Below are 25552 nucleotides of genomic sequence, written 5' to 3' on the forward strand. Positions count from 1 at the left end.
TGGGATGGGAGCAGGGTGGCCAGCCTGTACAAGGTACACGCCTTAACCCCCCCTCCCCGCAGTCTCCATTAACTTTTGTCTTAGGGGACCACACACAGACCAGGGCTCAAACAGGGCCAGGAGAGTGCCTTATCCCCGTACTATCTCTGGGGTCTCCAAAAGCCGGGTGTCTTTCAAGTCAGATTATAGGGGATCCAGGGCGTGGCGGTGGGAACCGTCTGGCAGTGGTCATCACGTAGCACCTGTGGCTCCCAGATGAAGAGACAGGTGCGGACTTCAGGGTGCGCCAGGAGTCGTGGAGTTGGCGGCGGTAGGCAAAAGCAAGAGCTAGAAAGCAAAGGATGTGCGCGCAGGACACATACAGGGCTCTGTAGCTGGCAGTCACCCTGCCTGGCGGGCTCTCTGGACCCTGCAAACGCTGTATCAAACCCCTGCACAGCCAGAGGCTGGAACTCGGTAGCCACCTTACAGCAGGCGGTTGGAAGGTGTGGCTTCCCCACTTTTGGGGCAGGGCCCCCAGTGCCCTGAGCCCTCCCCAGGGTGGGCGTGTGTGCGCATGGGGTCCTCCCTCCGGCGCTGCTTGTGGACCCCCCACACCCCACAACCGCGAAGGCGGGGCTTCGAAGGAACCTCAGGCGGGTGGCCAGGCTACCATCTGGACCCTTTAATGAGTCTACTTCCACGCATAATTATAAAATAAGGATCGACAAAAATATTTTCTTTCCGTAATATGTAGAGGTGGTTCGTTTTCGTTTCTTTTTTTTTTCTTTTTTGCTTTTGCTTTCTCTGGCCGCCCCTGGCAGAGTTCTCTGCTGCAAGGGAGGGTCGGGAGGGGGAGGGGGAGAGGAAGACCCTGAGGGGGTGCTGTGTCCACGCTGGACCCCGTCCTCACCCGGCTCCCGTTTGTGCGGAAGGCCGGGCCGGGGAGAAAACGGGGTGGGGGGTTTGCCCGGCTTCAATAATGCCCGAGGCTCGAGGCCTGCGGGGCGCCACCCCCCCAGCACTCTGAACCACGCCCCAGGCAGTGACCCTGCTTCTGATTTTGAGTTACCCCGGCCTTCTCGGTTACAGCCATGAAATGCACCCCGAGACCAAACGGGAAGTGGGGCGGCGGGGGAGGCGGTGGCCAGTGGAGTCGGGGCGCCTCGCCCCTGGACAGGAGAGAGCAGGGGGCCAGCTCCCAGCCCGCCCCTGGCCCTTCTGTCCTGGTGGGCCCCAACTCCAAGGGCACTGAAAGAAACACCAGCCCTAAAAGGCATCAGGGTGGCCAGCGCTCGGGCGGCGGCTGTGCGGTGGCGGGGGGAGCCCCTTGTGCTCTGGCGGCGTCCCCGCTGGCGGCGGGGGCTCAGAGGTGTTCCTGGAGAAAGTGCAGGAGCGTGACTTCGTAGTGTTCCCCAGACTCCGGGCAGCGGATGCTGTGTCTCTCGTTGGGGTAGATCTGTGGGGGCAGGCGGGGAAGACGAGGGCTGGTGGCACCCAGAGCGTGGCTCCGGCACCCCGCGCGGCGACGGGCAGCAGCGGCCCCCGGGGACCGGGTGAAGCCACCTCAGCCGACGGGGCGTTGGAGGCGCCGCTCTCGCTCTCGCCAGAAGGATAACCAAGAGGGGCCTGGACCCCTCGAGGAGGCGGGGCCTCCAGCCTGCCCCGCCCCCTGGCTGCGCACGGCCCAGCACCCCCTGAGCCACAGAAGCCGCCCTATAGCAGAGACCCCATGAAGTCGATGTTCAGGTCCTTTTTTTCTCAGTCCTTTCGGGTCACACCCGGTGATGCTCAGGAGTTACTCCTGGCAATACTCGGGGGACCCTCTGGGAAGCGGGGATCGAACCAGGGTCAGCTATGTGCAAGTCAAATGCCCTCCCCGCTGTACTCCGGTCCCCCGAGTCTTTTTCTTGGGCCACCCCTGGCGATCCTCAGGCCCGGCTCTGCACTCAGGCATCACTCCTAGCAGGGCCTGGGGAACCGTATGGGATGCCGGGAATCGAACCTAGGCCGGTCACATGTCCTCCGTGCTGTGCTATCACTTCAGTCCCCAACACAGGTCTTGCCTCTGGCTGGCTGAAGGCCCTCAGGTTGGGGGTCACCTGGGTGGTCCCTTCACCTCACCTGCTAAACCCTGCTCCAGGCTTCCGCCAACACTCAGCACAGCTCATAACAGGGCTGGCTGCAACGGGGTGGCTGCTAAACCTTCTTCCTTCTCCCTCCAGGCCCACAGACCCCACCCCCTGTGCAGACCCCAAAGTTCCCTGGTCCTGCTTCCACCCTTGCCTGGGGAACCCCACCCCAGGTGATCCGAGAGCCTTTAGAGAACATCCTCGGGTCTGCCCCAACAGCCAGAGCCTAGCAGTCTGTTCCATCCTACACTCAGATGCTGAAATCCTGTTTCCAGGACAAGGGGGTTGGGGGAAAGGGGGGCGCTGTCTGGCTGCTTCCTGTACCTCCCACACTAGAGGTGGTGCCTGCCCCATGTTTCGAGGTGTCTGAAATAGAAGGTGGAGGTACAGTCCCCCTCCCCCACTTCCCTCTGCTCCTCCTTCCCCCAGACCTGAGGAAGCGCTTCCAGGCCCAGGCTGGATGCTCCTGGGAGGTGGCCGTGGGCCTTCCCGTGGGGCAGGGCTCTTGGGCCTGTTCCATCAAGGGGAAGGAGGCTCAAGGCCTTCATCAGGCCCCCTCCCTTCTCCAGCACAGGGCAGCAGGTGGCCCAGAAGCCAGGCAGAGGCTTTCAGGCGCGCATGTGCATGTGTGTGCACCCTCCTGGCCCCACCAGGCCCCTCCCCCCCCCCCCCCCCCCCCCCCCCGCCAGTCCTCTCAGTCCCTGAAGCCCCGCCCCCAGGGCTCATTTCCAGTCCCCTTTCTTCTGCTGGAGCCCATCATCACCCTGGGATCCCCCCCACTACCTGTGCCTAGGGTCTCACCACCCTTAGTTGTCAGGGCTCTGGGAATTCTGACCCTCTAAGATCCCTTCAAAGCAAGTACCCAGCGTCTGAAGGAGCTTTCAGGATTGCCTGGATCCCTCCACCAGGTGGGTGGGTGGGGGATCTGGGTGGTTTGTGGGGGAGGGGGAATCATCGTGGACAGGGCCCTGGGAAGGGCTGGGACCAGAGGGGCCCACTGCACCCACCTGGAGCTGGTAAGGTTTTCCTGCTCGGATCAGCTGGGAGACGAGGAAGTTGGTGTGGAAAAAGTGCACGTTCTCATCCAGGAAGCCGTGCAGAATGAGCAGGCGGTTGGGCCTGGAAGGGACGGTGGGGTGTGCTGAGGGCGCCACCTGCTGGGGGAGCCTCCAGCTCTGCAAACAGTGGCAGGAGCCTGTGGGGAATGAAACCCCTGGGGCACTGGGACACAGCCCGAGCCACCTGCTTCCTTCCAGGAGGCAGCCAGTTCGGCCTGAGTCCAAACTATGCAACAGGGCTGGAAGTATGGAATGTTCTAGACCGGCCCTGCTCAACGAGGTCACCACTACCACCACCACCACCACATGTGAGCACCTGAAATGGAGCCAGAATGGTGGGGTGGAGGGCTGGAAGCCACACTACTGTGTGCTGGGGGCTGCACCGGGCTCGGTGATTGGGGGTGCTCCTGGCCACACTGGGAAGGGACCCCAGGGCTCCTGCACGCAGAGCACAAGCTCTGACTCTCTGCATGCCCCCTTGGCTACTTAAAACATTTTTTTAGGGGGGTGAGGGTCCATGCTGGGGATCAAACCCAGGACCCTGTACTTGCAAAGCAAGTACATTACCACCGAAGCACACCCCAGCCCTTCCCCACTTCTGAACAACTTGGAAAGTTTCAATCTGAACTCACTCTGAAGCAAAACAGTGACAAGGAAAAAAAGGGCCAGAGTGATAGACAGTCCAGGGGGGAGAGCGCTTGTCTTGCACGCAGCTGACCCAGGTTCGATCCCGGGCATCCTGAGCACTGCCAGGAATGACTCTTGAGGTACAGAGCCAGGAGGAAGCCGTGAGTATCGCCGGGTGTGGCCCCAAAACAAACAGCAACAAGAAGGAAAACAAGACAACCACTGCCAATCCAAAACAATAACAAGGGGCCAGAGCGATAGTACAGTGGGGAGGACGTTTGCCTTGCAAATGGCTGACCCAGGTTCAATCTCCAGCACCCCATAGAGTCCCCCAAGCACCGCCAGGAGTAATTCCTGAGTGCAGCGCCAGGAGTCACCCCTGAGCATTGTTGGGTGTGACCCCAAAAGCAAAAAACATAAAGAAAAATAGAAACAAACAAAAGTAAAAAAAAAAAACAACTGCTAAGGGCACAGACCACCCTGCACCCCCAGATGTAGGACCCCCTAAGTACCTGTGTAGCCACATGACCGTGGGGCAGAGACAGTACACAGGGGAGGGCACTTGCCCTCCTTGTGCTCAACCTGGGTTTGATCCCTGGCACCCCATAGGATCCCCTGAGCACACAGCCAGGAGTCGCCCTGAACACCACTGGGTGTGATGCTAAAAAGATAAAATAAAAAAATAAACCCAGTGTATCCAAGGGCATACGGGACAGCCCAGTGCAAAGATTCTGGATTCTTCCCTCCGGCTCTCCGGGGCTTACTCGTTGGGCAGCTTCTCCACGTGCAGGGCCACGGAGCCCGCCTCATAGCCCAGCTGGTTGTTCTCCGGGACGTCCATGTAGCGCTCCGTGTACCCCGTGTCGTAGGCCATCCAGACGGTGACTGGGGCGCCTGCTATGGCCACCTAGGGAGAGGGCAGTGGACAGACGGGGGCGGAGAGAGAGACACACACGGACTGGTCAGCTGCCCAGAGCCGATGCTGGGCCAGCTGCCCTGGGGCCTCCCTGGGAGCATGGGAAGAGCGGGCATGCAGGGGGCGGGGTGGGGGCACGCTGGCAGGGAGGGGCCCTTCCCCTGGCCCCGTGGCCTTCCTGCCTCCTCCTCCTCCTCATCGCCGCCCGCCGTGCCTGGACAGTGCCGCCGGCCTGGGGGCCCCTCCCCCGACGCTCTGCACACCGTACCCCACCTCTGCCCATCCGAGGCCGGGGTCCCGGGCTCAGCCTCCCACACAGAGCTGCTGGCGGGGTTTTGCACAGCCGGATGCCATCCTGGGGTCAGCAGTGGCGGGCAATGAGGAGGGGGGCTCGGCCCCATGGGGCTGCTGCGGGGAGAAATAGCCACGTGGCAAGACCCCCTGCTGAGAGGCGCCCCCCCCCCTCCCCGGGGCTGGGTGGGGTGCCGCGGGCTCCGAGGGGTCGCGGGCAGGACCCACCTTGAACACCTGCGGCTTGTGAATGAGCCCCATGAGCGAGAGGAAGCCACCGTACGACCAGCCGTGGATGGCCACGCGGCCCAGGTCGATGAAGCCGTACTTCTCGGCCACGAAGTGCAGCCCCTCCACCTGGTCCTCGATCTCCACCTGGCCCTGGAGGCGAGTGGGCGCCTCAGTGCTCTGGGCCCCAACCCCCTCTTCGCCTCATCTCTGAAGGTACGGGCGTCCCACAGGGTTGGGGGGGGGGGGCTGGGAGGGCCCCCATACCCTGCCCGGCTCGGGCTCACTCCCGGCTCTGAGCTCAGGGATCACTCCTCAGGGATCACTCGGCAGACCCGAGGGGGTGCCGGGGCTCCAACCCAGATCAGCTGCACCAACGGCGGACAGGCCCATTTCACAGGGCTCAAGGGCCAGGATGGTGCGGGGACCGGCCTGTACTCCAGCACTGGGTAGGGGGGCGCCCCGGTCGCCTCCCTCACCCCCACCACCACGGCCGTCCTCCCTGACCATCCTCCCCTCCTCCCAGTCCCTCTGTCCTCTCCTCTGCTCCTCCCCCAATCGTCCCGTCTTCCCCAAACTGTCCCCTCTCCTTCTGACCCTCCTCCTGTCTCCTCCAGACCATCCTCGCCCCTGCCACGCCCCTCCTCCTGCCCTGGCCAGGTCGAGTCTGCTGCGGCAGGGGGCAGGGCACACCCCCTTCTGCCTGTGGGGTGCAGCCGGGAGGCAGAGGCAGTGGCTCCTGCCCCGGTCCGGAGGACCCCACGTTACCATCTGGTTCTTCAGGGCGCCCTCGAAGCGCAGCCCGCGCTGGCAGGAGCCACGGCCGTCGATGACCACCACGGCGTAACCCAGCGAGGCCAGCGTGCTGAGCCGGAGGTACTTAATCCCCTTGAAGGAGTTGTTGACCAGCTGGACCTGTGGGTGCCAGGGGAGGACAGGCTGCTGGGCTGAGGGGCTTCGGCCCAATGTGGGGGCCTGACCCAGACTGTGGAGGCAGCAGGAAGCCCTCGGGCTTGAGCTTGGAATGAATGACCAATCACCCCAGACCCGACACCCCGGGGAGATGTGGGTCAGAGCAGGCCCTGCGGAGGCTGGGGGAGGGGGGTCACGACCTCCCCGAGTGAGCTAGACCAGCTCCCCCCAGGACCCTGGTAATATCTAGGGGCTGACCATGCTCTGGGGGCGTGTGTGTTCCCAGGACCCTGGTAACATCCACAGGCTGGCTGAGCCTTGGATGTGCTTCCGGGTTTGGCAGGTGGGGGGCATCCCAGTCCCACCTTGCTCCAGGAGGCCCCCAGCCCGTGGCCCTTCTTGGAGGCCGGGCCAGCTAGGCGGGGCACCAGGGGGTCACCTAGAGTGACAGAGAACTGGAAACGCAGGAAGAGGAGGGGCACTGTTCAAGGGCAGGGGGGTGGGGTGGGATGGCACGCACCTGGGGTCCCCCATACACGAAGAGGACTGTGGGGTGCTTCCTGCCTGGATGCACTGAGTGCGGCTTGTACACCATGCCGTAGAGCCGCACGGCCGACTGCGTGTGGAAGTGGAAGATTTCGGGGGGCACATAGTCAGGTGGGCAGCCTGTGGGAGACGAGAGGGCCTGCTGGGACCCGGACTGGCTCTCTGCCTCCTCGGGGTTGCTGGACTCTTAACAGGGCTGACCAGAAATCTGGGGTGCAGTTAGCTTTTGGCTATTCCGACTGTCGGCATGCCCTGTCCCTCGCTGTGAAGGTCACCAGGCATCGCCCAGTGCTTTGGATTTGCTTTTTCCACTTTTAGGGTTAGACCTGGTGATACTCAGGGTTTACTCCTGACTCTGCACTCAGGAATCCCTCCTGGTCGTGCTCAGGGGCCTCTGCGGGATGTCGGGGATCGAACCTGGATCAGGCACACGCAAGGCAAACGCCCTCACTACTGTCCTCTCGCTTCTGCCCAAGCTTCTGGTTTTCTGCTGACCCCAGTGGAATGGCTCTATTGCAGGTAACTTGGGGAGGGGGAAGGCCACACTGGGTGGCACTTGGGACCCTGAGTTACCCCGGGCAAAGCCAAGTGCCTGAACCCCAGCCACACAGCCAGTAAACATAAGCAGGAAAAAGAAGCGGCAGGGGAGAGGGCCCCTGGAGGGATAGCACAGAAGGGAGGGTGTTAGCCTTGCACACAGCCAACCTGGGTCGAATCCCCGGCAACCCATAGGGTCCCCCGAGTCCGCCAAGAAAAATTCCTGAGCGCAGAGCCAGGAGTAACCCCTGAAAGTACTGTGACCCACCCCAAAAGAAAAGACATGACTGGCTCTCGGACACAGTCGTCGGGGACCCAAGGTGGCCCCGCGGACATCTGAGGCGGAACTGCCCAGCCAGGCTGCTGCAGCACTAAGGGGGTACCCCAAGTCCTGGAACAGTCCCAGGCTCGTCACGTGTTGCCAGTCAGCACCTGAGTTCCTGGATCAGTGCCCTGTCCCGTGCAGTGCAGGAACCGCTCAGATTCCCCAGATCTGTCCTCAGGGGACCCTGGGTCGGACCCCTGGACACTGGCCTTTCCCGACATTGACTCTTAGGGGTGAGAAAGGGGGTGCGGGATCACACAAAATTCCACCTAGCGGGCAGGAGCACAGTGGGGAGGGCGCTGGCCTTGCACATGGTTGACCCAGGGTCCATCCCCGGCTTCACACATCGTCCCGCAAACACGGCCAGGAGTGATCCCTGAGCCAGGCATAAGCCCTGTGCATGGCCACATGTGACCCAAAACCCAGGAGAAAAAAAAAAAAGGCCACCTAGGTACTGGAGCAATAGCACAGCGGGTAGGGCATTTGTCTTCATGTAGCCGACCCAGCTTCAATTCCCAGCATCCCATATGGTCCCCCGAGCACCGCCAGGAGTAATTCCTGAATGCATGAGCCAGGAGTAACCCCTGTGCATCACTGGGTGTGACCCAAAAAGCAAAAAAAAAAAAAAAAAAAAAAAAGGTCACCTATCCCCACCCCTCAGATGCCAGGAAATCAAGTCCACAACTCTGGGACACACTCCAGACATGGGCAGGGTTGGGTCAAGGCTGGGGGGAGAAAGTGGGGGCCTGGGGTGCCATCTTGCTGAGCCTTTCAGGCCCCCAGCAGACAGCCACAGCTTTTTGTTCCCCAAAGTCTGGCCTTTCTCAAAGACCCTCTAGCAGCCCTGTTGGGGGAGAGACCAATACCAGCCCCCCTCTTTCACTGGCTCTCTGGACCCCTGGGGCAGCCTCTTCTCCACAGTGGTGTTTCACGATGATGCTGAGCCGCCCCCCCCCCCCTCCCCCGCAGGCAAGCCTGGGGTCCTGCCTGGAAGAGGTGGCTGGAGCCTGGGGTGGAGGGGGTACAGGGGCATTACTCACTGGCTGCCTCCATCATGCTGGCCCAGAAGCGGGGCTGCTTGTGCAGGGGGTCGCTGTCAGGGCCGCTCAGCTTGTACACGTGCACGCAAGGCGGCGTGCTCACACTGCTGTAGTGACTGATGAACATGTCGAAGTTCTGGGGGACACGGGGGAGGGGAGGGCTGAGCACCGAGCAAGGTCAGCAACGCACCTCTGACCCCCAACTCCAGGCAAGCACCGGTGCCCTTCACTCGCTGGAGCCCAGATCTCTACCATGACGGCTGTCACCACCACCCCAGACTGGCAAACAGACAGCCTGCCCGTGCTGTTTTACAGGCGGGCAAACGGAGGCTTGGGAAGCTGGGGGCCCACTCTGGGGTCTCTAGGGGGAGTGACCAGACGAGGGAGCCCGGGTTACACTCAGGCCCACCCAGTGCCCACTGGTTTAGCTCGCTCCTCCTTTCCGTTTCTTGGCATCTGGGCCACGCCTGGAGGTGCTCAGGGATCACTCCGGGCAGTGTCTGGGTTCCCTAAGGGGTGCTGGGGATCAAACCCGGGTCAGCCGTGTGCAAGGCCAGCACCTTCCCTGCTGTCGGATCTTTTCGGCTCACTTTCTTATACTTTTTCCACTTCCCATTTTTTTTTTTTTATTGTTATTTATGTTTTGTTTATGGGCCACCAAGCAGCCTGCAGTGCTCGGGGCTTATCCTGGCTCTGCACTCAGGGATCACTCCTGGTCGTGCTCAGGGGACCCTACGGACAACGGGGGTTGACCTGGGTTGGCTGGTCCTGTCACTCCGACCCAATCTTTCCTCCGTGTCAGGGCTGGGGCCCGGGGCCTCACGCGGCCCAGGCAGGCTGCCTGGCAGAGCAACGGCCGCTCATCGGGCTGGTCTGACAGGCCGGGAAGGCGCACCTGCACCGGCCTGGCAGGTCACCCTGGGTGCAGCTGCGGCTCGATGCTCCCAAGGGTTTTGAGGTGGCAGGGGCCCACCTGGCTCATGGAGCAGCTGTGGGAGAAGCCAGGCGTGGTCAGACGCACGATCTCGCCGGCCTCCTCGTAGCTGACCACATAGAGGTGCTGCTCCAGGGGCGTGTCCTTCGTGCCTTGGAAGTACACAAGCTTCGTCTCCTCGTTCACCCAGATCTGTGGGGACCAGGGCACCCTAAGATGAAGCCCTGGGACCCCAGGGCTGCACGCGGCAGGGTGCTTGGGGCGACTCGAGACAGCTCCATTTGCGGGCTGTGGGGCAGCCGTGCTGGGGTTCCGCGGGGCTCAGCCAGGTGAGGAAGGGGGCTGGAGGCAGGCACGGGCTCAGGGAGGACACGGGGGACGGGACACAGGGGACGGGCTGGGTTCCCAGGACACTTTATTTTATTTTGGCTTGGGGCCACACCTGGCAGTGCTCAGGGCTAACTCCTGGCGGGGCTTGGGGGACCCTATGGAATGCGGGGGTGGAGGGAGGGATGCTGGAGTCTGAACCTGGGTCAGCCATGTGTAAGGCCAGTGCCCTCCTAGCTGTGCAATAGCTCCACACACCCCACTCCTGCCCAGACCACTTTAAAGCTGGCGCTTCCCCTCACCCCGACATCTGGCCGTCACACCCAAGGCTGTGGTGCTCTTGGGGGTGAACAGGCCTAGAAGAGTCCGTGAGAGCGTGACCAGGCTACCCCTGGTCACAGTGTGAGTGGGTGGGGTGTTGGGAACTCCAAGGCCCAGACCCCTAGCCCTGGGCCGCTGCCAGGGTCAAAGTTGATGCATGTAGGTGCCTACACGCTGGTGCCCGTAACGGCACATGTACACACGCGTGCCTATGTGCGTCCGTGTGCATACGTGTGTGTGCATGTGTGTGGGGCGCCACTACCTTGGAGCCGTGCCGGGCCAGCACCTCCCACTCGCCGCTGGTCAGCGCCACCTCCTCCTCGATGGGGCACTTGAACTCGTCTGGGGGAAGAGGGGAGGGCAGGGGGTGAGCGGGGACCCACCGCAGGCCTCTCGGGAACTGCGGGGAAGGGGCTGCATGGGGAGGCCCGCGTGTTGCCTGCTGGCGCAGCCCCTTTCGGGTCCCAACGTCAGTGACAGCAGCGGCCCACGGGCTGGCACCCAGCTCTGAGGGTTGGAGGGACGGCTCGGGGCCCGTGGCAGGACGCCAGAGCAGCCTGGCCCCACGTGGCCCTCCGACCGCAGCAGGGTCGTCCCCGGTGAGGCTGGCTTTCGGGAGGCAGGCCGAGCAGAGTTGAGCTGGGCAAGGCACCCCCACCCCCCGCGCTCTCGAGGCCAGGATCCATACGGCTCCCCTGGCCTTCTCCTGGCCTTGGGAGGCCGGAGGTGGGGGCTCGGCCTGGCTGCCCCCCTGGCTGTGCCCCTTCGCTTCCGGCCCACCTCCGGGCAGAAGCAGATGTTTCCAGCAAGGCCCTCGCCGATGCCCCTGATTGTCCAGAGCAGCACTGAAAGGCAGGGCAGCGGCCCCCCGCACCCCTGTCACTGTGCGTGGCCCGGCCTGCTGCTGGCTATTTCTGGGGCGATGCTCAGGGATCCCTCCCGGTGGGACCCATGGCACCCTCTGGGGTGGAACCTGGGTGGGCCACGTGCACAGTCAGCGCCCTGCCCGCCGGCCGGTGGCTCAGGGCCCGCTCACCTTCCCTGGGGTGCAGCGGCTGGGTCCAGTCGTAGCCGCTGGGCGTGAGCGTGACGGTGACCTTGTACAAGTGGCAGAAGCCCGTCTTACACTCGTTGGTGCGGAGGAAGCACAGCCGGTCGCCCCCGTCCCGCTGGGGGAAGGGGTAGAAGATGTCGTGCACCTGCGGGCGGGAGCGGCCACGTCAGCCGTGGTGGCGGGGGTGGGGGTCAGGGGGGGGAGGGGGGGAGGGGGGCCCCGGGGCCTTACGTTGATCCACACGTCGGTGACCTCCTCGTAGATGACGTAGGGCTGGACGGAGCTGGGCACGGCCCTGGCAAAGGCGTGCCGCTGCTCCTCGCTGTCTGTCACGGGGATGAACAGGGCCGGGGGCAGGAGCACGAGCTGTAGCCGCTGCTGGGGCCGGTCCAGGAACATGGCCCAGGCGCTGCGGGGGAAGGTGGGGAGGGGTGTGCAGGCGGGTCACCGGATCTGGCCTTGTGAGCACTGCCCGGGGGACCCTGCCCGCACACCAGTTTTGGGATGGACCAAGGTTTGAGGGAGGCCACGGGGCCGGAAGCACCCCAGAATCGCACAGTCCTGGAGCAGCAGAGAGGGTGTTGGCCTTGCCTGGGTCCAACCAGGGTTTGATCCCTGGCACCCCGTAGGGTCCCTGGAGCCCCACCAGGAGGGATCCCTGAGCACAGAGCCAGGAGTCAGCCCTGAGCACCGCCGGGTGTGGCCCCAAATCAAAACAACACAACGAACAGAATCCCAAAGCTCTGCCAGCACTTCACCTAGTTTTTTGTTGGGGGGATGTGGGAGAGACACGGGGTTCTCGGGATTTATTCCCAGTAAGGCCCAAGGAACCCTATGCAGAGTCAGGGACAGAGAGGGGTCGTCACGTGCAAAACAAGCGCTGTCACCCTTGGACCATCTCTCTGGCCTCCCCCTCGGGCTCGAGGTGAAATACGGGGTGAGGGAGCAGCCTAGCAAAGCGTGGCAACCAGCCAGGGCATTTGAGGTGGTCCGGCGGGGGGGCGGGGTGGGCGGCTCAGAGGGGGCCTGTATATAGCGCCAGAGATGCAACTTGGGGTCTCACGCACACACAAGGGATGTGTCCCACCCTGTTCCCCCCGCCACACCCCGCATGGCCCTGCTGTTGGGGTGATGAGGGTTCTGACACGTGCCTGAACCCCAGTCCGTGTTGGACGTGTGGGGCAGGAAGGTTGCGTGGGGACTAAGCAGCCTGCGACCTTGTCAGGCTGAGGGGACAGGCTGTGGCCACCCCCGCTGTCTCTGCAGACCCTTGTGGTCAGGGGCCCCCACTTGGCATGTCACCCTGAGTGTGGTCCCTGTGGCTCTATGGGGTCCACTCTGGAGTGTCCTGCCTCAGGCCAGCGGCTCTTTGTTGAAAACGTGCCAAGGGGGTGGAGACTGGGAGCGTCCCACCCTGCCTCCACCCAGTGGGGGCTGCTCTTGACCAAACCCAGCATGTGGACTGTTTAATTCTGTTTTGTTTTCTGGGGCCACACATGGCGGATGCTCAGGGCTGACTCCTGGCTCTGCACTCCGGGCTCACTCCTGGTGGGACTTGGAGTCTCCTACAGGATGCCGGGGATCGAACCTGGGTCAGCCACATTCGAGGCCAGCGCCCTCCTTGCTGTGCTATCACACCAGCCCTCAACATCTGGAAATCCAGCTGTGTCTGTCACACTGGTTCTTTGGATCCCCCCGATGCCCTCCTGCCAAGCCCGGACAAATCACCAAAACTCAAAGTGATCCCCCAGCACCCCTGGCCCGCCCCAGGCCCCGCGACTTACTACTTTCCATCCTGGGTCCAGCCGGCCCTGGCGATGTACTCCACCCGTGGGAAGAGCACGCTGAAGGGCTGCACCAGCTCCTTCTCCTGGCTGGAGACGATCTGGAGCAGATGGGAACAGCACTCTGCAAGGGGGCACTGTGGCTCCCCACCCCCACCCCAGGCTGCACGCTGGAGTGCCACAGACAGCCCCTGCTCCCCAGCCCAGCCTCAGCCAGCCCCCTGCCGTGCAGCGCCAGGCCCCTCACCTTGCCCTGGCTGTCAGTCTGGAACTCGGCCAGTTTCAAGGCAATCTTGGGGTTCTTGCTGCCTGCAGGAAGGAGCGCGGGCTGAATCCTGGTCCCCCAAGTTCCGGGGCCCAAGGCGCAAAACGAAAGGCACTGGCATCCGAGCCCCCGGGGCGTTTCTGGGCTGCAGGGCCAGGCCTCACCTGTCCGCGGGTATCGGTACGAGTCTGTCTTCCTCTCCTCCAAGGCGGGAGAAGGGACGTGTATGACCTCCACCTCAGACTCGTCCACTTCCTCGTACAGGATCCGCAGCGTCTTGACACCTTCTGGACCTGGGAGGGTGTTGGGGGGAGGGGGATGGGTGAAGGAGATGGGGACCCCAGGGTCGGAACCCTCGCTCCTGGCTATTCCACCACTGAGCCCAGACGGACTGGGGACCCCTCACAGGATGTGAAGCCCCTGGGGTTCCCTCTGGGTTATGTGACCCCCCTGCTCAGTGGGACAGGTCTTTAAGGGGAAGTGCTATTCTGTTCGGGCACAGGAGGTGACTTGTGGGGGCAGCGAGGTCCCCCTGCAAGCCAGGCCCTGAGAATCTACATCCGGCTGGAGCTGGCTGTGACCGGAAGACAGGAGCCCCCACACAGGGACAGGCCCTTTAAGGATTGGGGACCAGGAGGGGGATGCCCGCCCAATGCTGGATCTGCCCACGCCTTGAACTTGGACTCCAACCCACCAGATCTGCAAAACACCAAGGCCCCACTGAGTGGAGGTACCCCGACACTACGGTTCTGCTGAGCTGCCAGAACGGAAGTGGACATGAGCGACTGGAGGGGTCCCTGGGCAGTGACGAGCACTCAGAGCCAGCAGGCAGTGGAACCTACCCTCGCAGGAGGCCGTGGGGCACCACCAGTAGCCAGTGAAGCGGTCAAACTCTTCCTGGATGACAAAGGTGGCCACACCTGCAGACTTGGGGTCCTCAAGGACGTTGGACAAGCCTAAGGTTGGGGAAAGGGGTCCAGATGAGAGCAGGGGCAAGGATTCTCCCCCCAGCATGCTGACACCGGGGCCCACATGCTTTCTGGGTGCAGGAGCTGCTCTGGACATGCCAGGATGGGGCATGGCACCTGCGATGTCCCCCCATCCAGTATGTGTCAGGCACCATGAGCAGGAAGGGGGGCAACTCAGGAGGAGGGGAGGCCTGGGGGGGGGACGGGACTCCAGCGGGGTAGGAATGAAGCAAGGGACGAACACATGTCTGGACAGGCCGGGGCAGGGGGCAGGGCCGACAGACGCAGAGGTCCGATCTGGCTCGGAGGACAAGGACTCCCGCAGGCTCTGTGGGGTCCAGGAAGGTGTCCAGTGGGCAGGGGCCTTAGGAAGAGGCGGAAGGCAAAGGGATCCTCCCGGGCCTCACCTTGGTGGCAGTATGTCAGCCTGTGCTCCTCGCCCGTCTCAATGTTGGCCACCCAGAGGTCACTGTGGTTGATGAAGGAGAAGAAGGTGGGGTCTGCGGGGCAGATCTTGGGGTCCATGCGGGGCCCAGAGCACTGGGTCTTGATTTCCAGCGGCTTCATGGGGGACACCTGGAGACAGCAAGTCTCAGGGGCTGGCCCCAAGCAACCCACCCTGGGCACACCCCGAGCCCCCCCACCCCAAGCTCCAGTGGCCCACCCCCACAACCACGGGTCACACCCCCGCATCCAGGCCCCGCCCCCAAACTCCCCTGGCCCCGCCCCAGCTCCATTGGCCCCGCCTCCACCACCACCACCACCACTCACTCTTGCACCCAACCCTGGCCCCAAAACGCCACTGGCCCGCCCCGCCCACTCACCATAAAGCCATTTTTGCCCCCATCTCGACAGTGGAAGAGGCTGTTGCTGGCCTGGAAGAGGAAGAGGCCGCTCTCGCTGTGGAAGTCGTAGGAGGTGATACCAAAGACGCCCAAGCGCTTCCGCTCCCGCAGGAGCTCCTCCTCCCGGGAGTAGACCCCATGGTGGGGCGTGGCCTGGGGGTGGGGCAGAGGGTGGGCATCAGCCGGGGAGGGAGGGCACGTGGCGGCAGGTGGATGCCACTCCCTCTCACAGGCCCCTCCGAGGGGCAGAGGGGGCCTGGGCGAGGGGGCGGGGCCGGGGCCTCGAAACACAGCAGGAGTCCGTTTCTGGGGCTCCTTGGGCCTGCCTCCCGGTCTCGGAACCACACTGGACGCCCCTAACCCACAGTGGGTACCTCCCGGGCGCGGGGGCCAGCCCTACGGCCCCCTCCCTCTAGCCTCCTTCACAGCCACTTCCTGCCAGGAATCAGGTCCACGGGAAGGGGGCGGCCACCACACTCCCAAACCCGCAGCTGCAGGAGGTGGAGCTGCTGGGGGAACCCCCGACCTCCCCCCCCAGCCCACCAACCAATGCAAGTGCAGGACCCTGAGCCTCCCCCGCGCAATTATTAACCAGGTGTCCGGAAGAGGGCGGGGCCAGGGGACAGGTGCCCCCCCCCCCCCTCCACAGCCTGCGGGCGGCTTCCAGGCGACTCACCTGGAAGTGATCCAGCATCTGCTTCCAGGACAAGAGGAGCAGCGCCTCCTTCCGCACCTTCCTGGGGATCTCGGAGTAGAGCAGGGAGTTCTCGCGGCTGCCGTACGGCATACCTGGGCGGCGGGGAGAAGCCGAGTGGGCACCCCGGCGGCCAGTCCCCCTCTCCAGAGAAGCCCGGGGCTGCCACCGGGGATGCGGGCGCTTGACCCGAAGGACGAAGGACGCAAGGAAGGGAGGGGGGTGGAGAGTGACGGGGCTGCGGGGATACTGCTTGGGCCCCGGGCCATGCGGGGGGCCTCTAAGGCTGCCCCCCCCCCCCATGCCCTGGGCTGCCATGAGGTGCGAGAAAGACACTGGGCTGGGTCCGTGCTAGACATGCACCCTAACTGCCCAACTGCCTCAGGCCCCTGGATTACTCCCCTGCAGTCTCACCGGGCAGAATCAGGGCAGGGCCCAAGGCGCTAGCCTTGCACGTGGCCAAGCCGGGTTCAATCCCCAACACCCCAGAGGGTCCCTTGAGCCAACCAGAGGTGATCCCTAAGCACAGCATCAGGAGTCAGCCCCACACCACCGGGTGTGGCCCCCAAACCCTCTCCTATAGCAAAACAGAAAACAAAACAAAACAAAAAGACCCAAAGGAACCAAGTGTCAGGGTGTTGCGCAGCGGGGCCATCCCGGGAGAACGGGGTGTGTGCTCGGTCCACCGGGTCCTCTGGGGCCCCAGCCCACTCTCCGGGCGGGAAGTCACCGCACGGGCTCGCCGAGGGCACGGGGCTGCCGCCCGCCCGCTGATTAATAAGTGACTGACGGCACCTCGTGGCTCCCACCCACCAGCACAGCCTGGCTGGGCCACCCTTGGCACCGGGGATAGTGGCAGCTGGCACTTGTGGCCGCCCAGTGCACCCCAGCTCGGCCTGCTCGCTCAGGCCAGCTGGGGCCCAACTCCGAGGACCATGCAAGCACCATGCCTGCCGTCATGGTCGGACCCTGGGATCCTCCGCAGTCCGATGCCCTCTTGACCCCCTCAGAAGCAGGGCAGGGCCCCCAGGGTGCAACAGGATGCTGCGGTCAGAACGAGGCTCCAGCCCCTTCCCCAAGGGCCCTACCATTGGCTCTTTGTGCCCTGACTTTGTGCCCAGGGTGGGTGTCCAATCAGGAAAGCTGGGCGTGGCCTGCGTGGCCTCGGTTCACTGAAAAGTCTGGGTGCGGAGCACCGTGTCTAGAAAAGCATCCTCAGGGGGCCTGCGGCGGCAGGGGTGGGCACAAGGGCTAGAGGGGTAGCTCGAGGGGCTGCAGTACACGCTCTGCACACGGGGGCCCCTGCTTTACTCTCCGGCGCCGCTCTGTCCCCCAAGCACCACCAGGACTGGCGCCCAAGCACTACTGGTGCGATCCCCCAAAGAAAAGCAGCTTGGGGCTGGAGAGCGCGCAGCGGGACAGGTGCTTGCCTTGCACGCGACCCAGACGAGTTTGGTCCCCAGAGTCCCGTATAGGGCCTGGAGTAATGACTGAAAGCAGAGCCAGGAATAAGCCCTGAGCATGGCTGGGGGTGGCCCCCAAACAACCTCCCTCCCCCATAAAAAAATCCCCATAAGTATCCAAAGACACTAGGTCAAAAGAGACACCCTACCTAGTGGGAAAACTAGGGTGTCCGGGGGCCTGGATGTGAACTGATGTCCATGACACCCTGCACCCAGCACCCACCCCAACCCCCGCGGCTCTGGACAGGATCATCCCAGGACTAGCAATGAAGCAGGAAGAGAAGCACTGCTTCTAGGTCGGTCTAGAGTGGTCCAGGGGGTTCTGTCAGGTTCTTGTCCAGCTGCCCTTCCCCAGGCCTGCATGGCACAGTGGTGGGGGAGGTCTGAAGGCGGGGTGCTGGGAGGGCCTGCCCCAGGTCCCCGACACCCCCGTGACTCAGACTGTCGGGGTTTGGCTCACACCTGGCGATGCTCAGGGGTTACTCCTGTCAGGGGTTATTCCTGCCTCTGTGCTCAGGAATCTTGCTGGCGGTGCTGGAGACCATATAGGACGCCAGGGCTCGAACCCAGGTTCTAAGCAAGGGAAACGCCCACCCCACTGTGATCCGCTCCTGCTGTAATATTGGCTCCAGCCCCAGACGGTCGGGGTTTCTGCCCTGTGCCAGTGGTTCCCAAGATGTCCCTGTCCTAATCCTTGGGACCAACGAACACAGCCGTGTGGCCAGAGGGACTCAGCAGAGGGGATTAACTCCTGCTCCAAACAGGAGGTGAGCCGGGTAATCCCGCCAGCGCACACAGGGACCCATGCACCGTGACAGGGAGCTGAGTGTTCCCATAGCAGAGGCGGCTCTGCAGTGACAGAGGCAGAGATCAGAGGGACGGGCTGCGGGCCAAGAAGCGCCGGCGGCCACCAAAGCAGGAAGCAGACGGTCCCTCAAGCGCACGATGCCCACGCCCTAGAAAAACGGAAGGTTCTAGAACTGTGCAAGCACCAGGCCCTGTTATCTAAAGCACCAAGCTGGGGCCCAAAGGACGGGACAGTGGGCAGTTTGCCTTGCACGCAGTTGACAGCTTTGCTCCCCAGCACCCCGTGAAGATCCCGGGAGACCCACCAGGAGTGATCTCGAGTGCAGAGCCAGAAGTAAGCCTGAGCATTGCCTGGGGGAGGGTGCCCACATGCCAAAAGCAATAAACAGCGCAGGTGCCGGAGCCCAGCGGGGAGGGTGTTGGGTTTCAGGCGTCCCATAGGGTCCTAGAGCACTGCCAGGACTAATTCCTGGGTGCATGCACGGCCAGGAACAACCTTTGAGCATCACGGGGTGTGGCCCCGAACCCAAACAAACAAACAAAACACAAGAAGCACAAGAAGCCCAGAGCAGAACCGGCCAGTGGTCAGAGCCGTGGTTGGGGCTGGTGGCCAGTGTGGCAGCGGCGGCAGTCGCAGGGGTGTCAAGACATAAAGCCTGACGGCAACGACCCCCTCAACCCGAGCCCAGGAGCCCCCGGGAGGTGGTGCTGGGTGGGCGGGTCACGGATCCAGGGGGCAGGAGAGGGGGGCGAGAATGAGGTCGGCCACCAGAACCCACACTCCGTGGCCCCCCTCAGTCCCAAGAACCGAGCCAGGCCCCGGCTCTGCGGAGCGGAAGCGTGTCCGGCCCAGCCCGCGGAGAGCAGAGTTGGCAAACGCCTTCCTGCCTGGGGCAGAGGGTAAACAGTGTGGCCGCGGCGTCTCTCATCTCTGTTGTAAGCAGGAGCGCTGGAGAGCAGCCCCAGGCGGGAGGGAGACGGCAGCGGGCGATGCGCCAGGGCCAGCCGCCTGCTGACCTGTTCTAGAACGTTCTGCATCCTGACCCTGACACGCCCACCTACCATCTGTCTTCCACGAGGGCTGGAGGGTGGGAAGAAGGCCCCGGGGATTGCACCGGCCAGCCTGGGGCTGGACCCCTGATTCTGTGCCCACCGCCGCCCACGTGATGTGAAGTGGCCCTTGCCCCCTCGGGGTCTGAAGGAAGGGGCCAGCTGACCAAGGGGGGGTCTGGCTCTGCTCTCACTGGACCCCACTGGCCCACTGGGAGCCTGAGCCACCACCGGAAGATGCCCTCGCTGTGGCAAAGGGGGGTGGGGGCTTGCAACGGGGCTTGTGCTATGGGGAACCCCCTGCCCGGGCACCGGGGTCAGGCCAGTCAACAGGCGGTCCTGTCCCTTGGGTAGTTTCACACCTTGCTCAGCGCCAGGCTGTGGCAAGAATGGCGGGGATCAAGGCCAGAGCGATAGTCCAACGGGTAGGGCATTTGCCTTGCACACGGCCGACCCGGGTTCAATCCCTGGCATCCCATATGGTCCCCCGAGCACCGCCAGGAGTAACCCCTGAGCATCGCTGCATGTGACCAAAAAAAAAAAAAATAAAATAAAAAGAATGGTGGGGGGTCACCCACGATAACCAGGCGGGTGGCGCCAACTGGGGGTGAGTGGAGGGTGCTGGACGGTCCCGGCTGACCCTGGGCTGGGCCCCAGCCTGCCCTTGGCCCAGCCCGCTGTTCTGCTCACCCGCCCGGAGGGGCCAAGCCCCGGCCTTACCCAGGTAGTACAGGCGGTGTGAGTGGGGGCCCGTCTCGTCCGTCTTCTGCACGAACTGGAAGTCGTGGGGTGCCTTGTTGACGATGAGCCCCGAGTTCTTGCGGCTGCCGTGGATGATGGTCCGCAGCTCCTCCCACGAGCGCTTGGGCACCTGGAAGCGGGCCGACGGCTCCTCCATGGCCACCGTGGCGCCAGGCTCCCCGGCGGCCATCCTTGCCCGGTCCTGGCCCTCGGCGTCCAGAGAGAAGCTGCGGGTCGGAAGGGACGGGGTAGGCGGTGAGGAGAGCAGCAGCCCCTGCTTCTCTCTGCGCACCCGGGCCCAGCCACCCCTCCATCGGCCTGGGGCAGGGGGCAAGTGGGGGGCTGGGGGCAATGGCTACCGAGGGCCTCCCCTCTGGGACGGCCAGTCCCTGTCGCCATCCCCAAGGCTCCCCACTGTGGGAACCATCACCTCCCTGGAACGACATCACAGCTGCGCGACCCTGTGACTCAGCTCCAGGGAAGGCACCCCCAGATCTGTGAGGAATGCCCAGAGGGTCAGGCCGACTCTCCTCCCCAACCCAGGACCCCCTTTGTTTTGCTTTTGGGCCACACACGGTAGCGCTGACCAAGTGGAGGTCCAGCTCTGCTCTCATTAGATCATTCCTGGTGGGGCTCAGGGGAACCCCTGGGGTGAAGGTGACGGAACCTGGGACGGCCTCGTACAAGGCGATCGCTCCGAGGCCCCCATCAGCTCCTGGGACCCCTGGTCGCCACCTCTGGTGCAAGGGGCTGGACGGCGGCTGCAAGATTCCATCCCCCACCCCATGCTCGGTGCGTGCTGGGGTCCCCTAAACCACACGGGGCCTGGGGCACAGGGCGGAGGTGACGGATCCCTTCCAGAGAGCTGGGCACGGGGGCACTGGGGACTCGGGGCGGGAGGTGAAGCTGCATGAGCAGCTCCCTCCTGCACCCCCCGCCTCCCGGCCCCCGGAAACTGGGGCCCCCCAATCCCCGCCGCGCTCCCTGCTGAGCACCTTCTTGGCTGGGCTAATCGGCAAATATTTGCTCTGAGAAAATCTACAAACGCGGCCGTGGTGAGCTGCTGTGGAGGTGTGGGGGCAGCCCTGAGAGCTGCAAGTCACTGGGGGTAGGGGTCACAGAGTGGGTAGGGCTACCCCCAACACAGACAGACGGATAGACGGACAGACACAGACACACACACAGACACACACACACACGGGCTTTCCGCCTGCCTCCCGAAGGTTCAGGCTCTTAGAAGCAGAGGTCCAGGGCAGGAGGGAGCGGGCGCCTGTGGGAAGGCCCGGCCCGGCCGCCTGGAGTGGGGCAGGAGAAGGAAGGAAGCAGAGAGCAGGGCGCCTGCCCTCCAACCCAGGGAGGGCCAGCAGGGCACCTTGCGGGGGTTGCGCATGTGACCTCCTAGTGGCTAAAGCAGGGTTGGGCTGGGTGGAGTCCCTGCCAGCACAGGGTGGGCAGGGATCCCCAACCTCCAGGGCCCCCAGAGCTGCTGGCAGGGCGCCCAGAAATGGGGAACGAGCCTCCGTCACCAGCCTGACCCTCCTCCCCCCTACGGAACCAACAGGGAGCCTCAGGGCCCTCCGCTGCGGGTCCCCCCAAAGTTCATGGCCCCCCCAGAGATACCCTCCCTGCGCCAGCCGCTCCCGGTTCCTGGGGAAGGTCATGCAGGGGAGCTTGCCTCTGATCCACGCAGGGCGCCCAGGGGGCGAAGAGCCGGCCCAGGAGGTGGCAGGCGACGTGGAGCATTGGAAAGGGCCTTTCGAGGAATCGGCGCTATGGCTGGGCCGCCCAGCTCCCCACAAGTCAGCCTGGGGCCGGCTCCTCCCCCAAGGCCGGCCAGGAGAGGGGACGAAGGGGAGGAGGGGGGGAGCAGGAGGAGGAGGAGGAGGCGGCAGAGGAGGAGGGAGAGGAGGAAGAGGAGGACAGGTGGCCGGCTGGTGCACAGCCCGGCTGCGAGCCTGCACTGGCCCGCGCGGCTCTGTGCCTGCCTCCGCGTGCGGGGCTTGAGTCAAGAGTTTACACAGCTGGGGAACAAAGCGGATTCCGAGCTGCTTAGGCCAGGTCCACCTACACCGTCCTTCTGCCAACGGGTGACGCCAGCGGCCAGCTGCTGGGCCTTCCTGCTGCTGCCCCTGTCCAGGCCTACGTGGACTTCCCTCCGAGCTACAGCTCCCTGCCTTGACGGCACCCCCACCTACCCCCAAGCCGTGGCTGTGGCACAAGTCACAGGTCCCCAGAAAGCCAGAGGGAATGGTGGGCGCTCAAATCCACGTGCAGGTCTAGCGTGATCAAGGTGACTGAGGACGGACACAGACACAAACACACACGCAGACACACACAGAGCAAGAAAAGGAAGTGGATGCAGGAGGAAACAGCACCTAGTATATGTCTGTGTGGTGTTTCCCCAGGAGGACAGTGTACACACACACAGACACACACACAAACACAGACACACACACAGACACACACACAGACACACACACACACACACACACACACACACACACACACATTCTCTCTCTCTCTCTCAGCAAGAAAAGGAAGTGGGTGCCGCAGGAAACGGCACCTAGTATGTATCTGTGTGGTGTTTCTCCAGGAGGACAGTTCCAGCCTCCACCCACCCAGGACCTCGTGTGCCCCAAGGGAGACTAAGATGCTCCCTCCAAGCTGCTGCACCAGGAACTGCCCATTTCCAGGACCTGAGTCAGGGGAAGCAACTGGGGTGTCCGTCTCCACCCAGCCTGCTTGTGTGCTGGCTGCCGGGGTGCCAACGAGCCCGGGCGCGCCCGCCTCCACCCGGCGCGGGAACTCGCCCAGAACCAGGCCTGGCATGGGGTGTCGGCTCATCCTCCCCGGCACCCCCGTCCGGGAAGCAGGCTCACAGAGGAACTGCTGGGCGCCAGCCCAAGAGGCAGGGGCTGCCCGATCTCCTAGTGCCCAGACTCACGCCCGATCCAGGGCAGCGGGGCTCGGCCGGGGGCCGGCACCTGTGCACAGGCACCTCGGCTTGGGGAAGGGTGCAGCTGGCCGCGGGAGTGTGTGGGGGGCACAGAGCGGTGGGGCCCTGATGCTCCAGGGGTCAGTGCCCTTCCCTGGACCCACACCCCGAAACCCCAAAGCCAGGGGGCGCCAGGGCCACCCCAGGAGTCAGCACTGGGGACACGCAGGCCCCTGCACCAGCTCCCCACGCCCCCCACAGGCCCCCTCACCTGTCCCAACTCCCTGAGTCCTGATCCAGACGCAGCTTCTTAACGTGCCGCATTAACTGCTCGGCAGCCTTGGGGGAGCGGGGTGGGGGCCGGGGCCTGCGAGGGAGGGATGGGGAGGGACAGTGAGGGTCAGCGAGCTGCAGCCACCTGTCCCCCCATCCAGCCTGCGGCGAACACCCAGTGCCAAGAGACGGTTGGGCAGGGAATTGCCTGATCTCCCAGTTCCGGCCAAGAAGATGTGATTTCAAGTGACCTCCAGGGTCACCCACAGGACATGGGTGGGGGAGGGGGTGGCGTGACTTGGGGGAGGCAGGGGACCCCCCTGCAGGCCTGACCCATCAGCCCCTTGGCCAGGACGCCCTCCTGCTTTTGTTTTGGGGACACACTCCATAGGACAAGGGAGGTGGCGGGGACAGGACCAGGTGGCGGGTGCTGGGGTTCAGACAGGGGGCCCCACAGGCAGAGAGGGGCCAGAGCCCCTCGAGGCATCTCCTGCACCCTGCTCGAGCTGCTGCTGGGCTGATATGCTCCCCCCGCCCCGTGGGTCTCTGGGGGCTTCTGGCGCGAGCAGGTGGGGGCCAAGGGGGCCGGTGCACACCCCAAAGCGTCCAGGACAGGCTGTGACCCCTGGAGAGAATGATCTCCGAGGGGGTGGGGGAGGCAGCTGAATTGGAACCACAGGTTCTCGGTGGCCGGCTGGGAAAATCAAGCCAAGAGGGCACAGAGGGTGAGAATCGGGGTGCGCCCCTCCACTTCCCGGCCCCTAGCCAGTGGGTGGCTCCAGGCGCGGCTAGCCTCAGGGCCCCAGCTCTGAGCTTGACAGAACACAGGAATGACTGCCTGGCTCGGGGCACTGGGAACAAGCCCCGGGCATCTGGGGTTGGTGAAGACAGAGCTCTGCCTCCCACCCCCCAAGAATGGTCCTGCCCCAAAGAGGCCTGGGGCGCAAGGATGGGCACCCGAGGGGCTAATGGGGTATCTGCCCCTGCTCAGTGCAAAGCTGCCCAGAGGAACAAACCAAGCCCTTTCCTTCCAGGTGGGGGGGCTGTAGGGGGCAACACCGGAGGTCCCGGGAACCCAAGGAGGATGCACAGCACCCACCCACCTTTCTGCAGCCTCGCCCCAGGGCAGGCAGGCGCCCTGGAGGATTCCAGATAAGGCGAAGGGAGCCCTTGGTCCTGGGACAAAGATCAGCCGGAAGCAGGGAGGCAGGCTGCCACCCCCCAGAGCAGCAGAGAGCTGGGGTGAGCAGGAGGGGGCTGGGGATCTCGGAGCCAGGCTCTGTCACTTCTGGGCTGGGTCACCCCAGGGGACCCTCACAGCCTCTCTGGGCCTGGATGTCCTCAGTTGTGCCTGGGACAACCCCAGCACCCCCGCCCAGGGCTATAGGAAGGAGCTTACAGGAGGGCCCTGGACTTAAGAACCCCGACAGCTGACACGCTGTCACGGAGTTTCAAACCCCACCCTGGGGTGGAGAGACAGCACGGAGTGAAGGCGCTGGCTCTACTGGACATCAGAGGACACCCCCAAGCCTCACTAGGGTCCTCTGAGGACACAGGCAACTGTGGTCCTTAAAATGAGAGAAAGAAAGAAAGAAAGAAAGGAAGAAGGAAAGAAAAAGAAAGAAAGAGGGGCTGGAGTGATAGCACTGTGGGCAAGGCGTTTGCCTTGCACGCGGCCAACCCAGGTTCGATTCCCAGCATCCCACATGGTCCCCCAAGCACTGCCAGGAGTAATTCCTGAGTGCATGAGCCAGAAGTAACCCCTGTGCCTTGGCGGGTGTGACCCAAAAAAAGCCCCCCCCCCCAAAAAAAAATAAAGGAAGAAGGAAAGAAAAAAGAAAGAAGAGAGAACGCGAGATCAGCCCCGTAAAGCTGATCGCTGCACTCACATTCCCTTTGGGACCAGAATTCGCACCAGCCCCCCCTCCCCCACTGTTTAGGGGAGCCAGGATAGTGCCTGGGGTCACTGTTTAGGGGAGCCAGGATAGTGCCTGGGGAGTGCTCCCGCCCCCCCCCCCCCCCCAAAGTCTTCCTGTGTTTCCTCAGTCCTCAGCTCCAGGGTCCAAAGCTGGCGCCAGGGACAGGTTCCACCATCCTTGGCTCAGTGGCCCTCCTCCACTCCAGTGTCCTGTCAATTTCCATCTCCAGCTGCAGGTCAGGGGATCTGACCCCCAGTGCCCAGACTGGCACTACTGACCTTTCACAGGGTCCAGAAGGCCTCCATGCACTGCCGCAGGCGCGCAAACCTCTGACGGGGGACAGGGAGAGAAGGCGGAGGTTAAGGAGGACCCAGGATCGGGACGCGGGAATCCTCAGGGTTCTGAGGCGGTGCTGGGGGCCAACCTGCGGGTGGGGTGCAGTGATGACGCCCACGCCCAATTTACACAGATGGGCCCCCGCTACACCGGGACGGGGAAGAAAAGAACCGAACCACCTCCTCCGGGACCAGCCCTCAGCTCACACAGTCCCGAGCCAACTCCTCGAAAGCAAGTTGGTTCTT

The 25552-nt window shown here is 63.8% G+C and overlaps 1 protein-coding gene across 2 annotated transcripts; it reads right to left on the reverse strand.

The window, feature by feature from the left end:
* Positions 1 to 642: 642 nt before the first annotated feature.
* Positions 643 to 25300, reverse strand: DPP9 (dipeptidyl peptidase 9). 2 transcript variants are annotated; one of them, XM_056119492.1, is made up of 21 exons: positions 25257 to 25300; positions 23051 to 23146; positions 19824 to 20071; positions 15766 to 15878; positions 15069 to 15242; positions 14652 to 14820; positions 14119 to 14232; positions 13441 to 13569; positions 13259 to 13320; positions 13012 to 13112; positions 11459 to 11636; positions 11210 to 11372; positions 10436 to 10515; positions 9565 to 9717; positions 8592 to 8727; positions 6664 to 6809; positions 6000 to 6146; positions 5232 to 5384; positions 4561 to 4703; positions 3119 to 3230; positions 643 to 1438 (listed from the first exon to the last, which is right to left on the reverse strand). In XM_056119492.1, exons 1-21 carry the CDS (start codon positions 25274 to 25276, stop codon positions 1346 to 1348), a joined length of 2730 nt encoding a protein of 909 aa, XP_055975467.1. In that variant the 5' UTR covers positions 25277 to 25300; the 3' UTR covers positions 643 to 1345. The 2 variants fall into 2 exon arrangements, with proteins under 2 accessions (XP_055975467.1, XP_055975468.1); XM_056119493.1 differs by lacking the exons at positions 643 to 1438; positions 3119 to 3230 and adding an exon at positions 4986 to 5120 and having other exon boundaries at positions 4567 to 4703.
* Positions 25301 to 25552: the final 252 nt, after the last annotated feature.

The sequence above is a fragment of the Sorex fumeus genome, unplaced genomic scaffold (assembly GCF_029834395.1).
Source record: "Sorex fumeus unplaced genomic scaffold, SorFum_2.1 ptg000041l, whole genome shotgun sequence".
Lineage (NCBI taxonomy): Eukaryota > Metazoa > Chordata > Mammalia > Eulipotyphla > Soricidae > Sorex > Sorex fumeus.

Excerpts from the sequence above, each read along its gene's own strand:
- DPP9 (XM_056119492.1), bottom strand. The coding sequence starts at position 25,276 with ATGGAGGCCTTCTGGACCCT. Across the intron at positions 8,728-9,564 it reads ACAGCTGCTCCATGAGCCAG|AACTTCGACATGTTCATCAG; the intron begins GTGGGCCCCTGC and ends CGTGTCCCCCAG. Across the intron at positions 6,810-8,591 it reads CAGCATGATGGAGGCAGCCA|GCTGCCCACCTGACTATGTG; the intron begins GTGAGTAATGCC and ends CGTCTCCCACAG.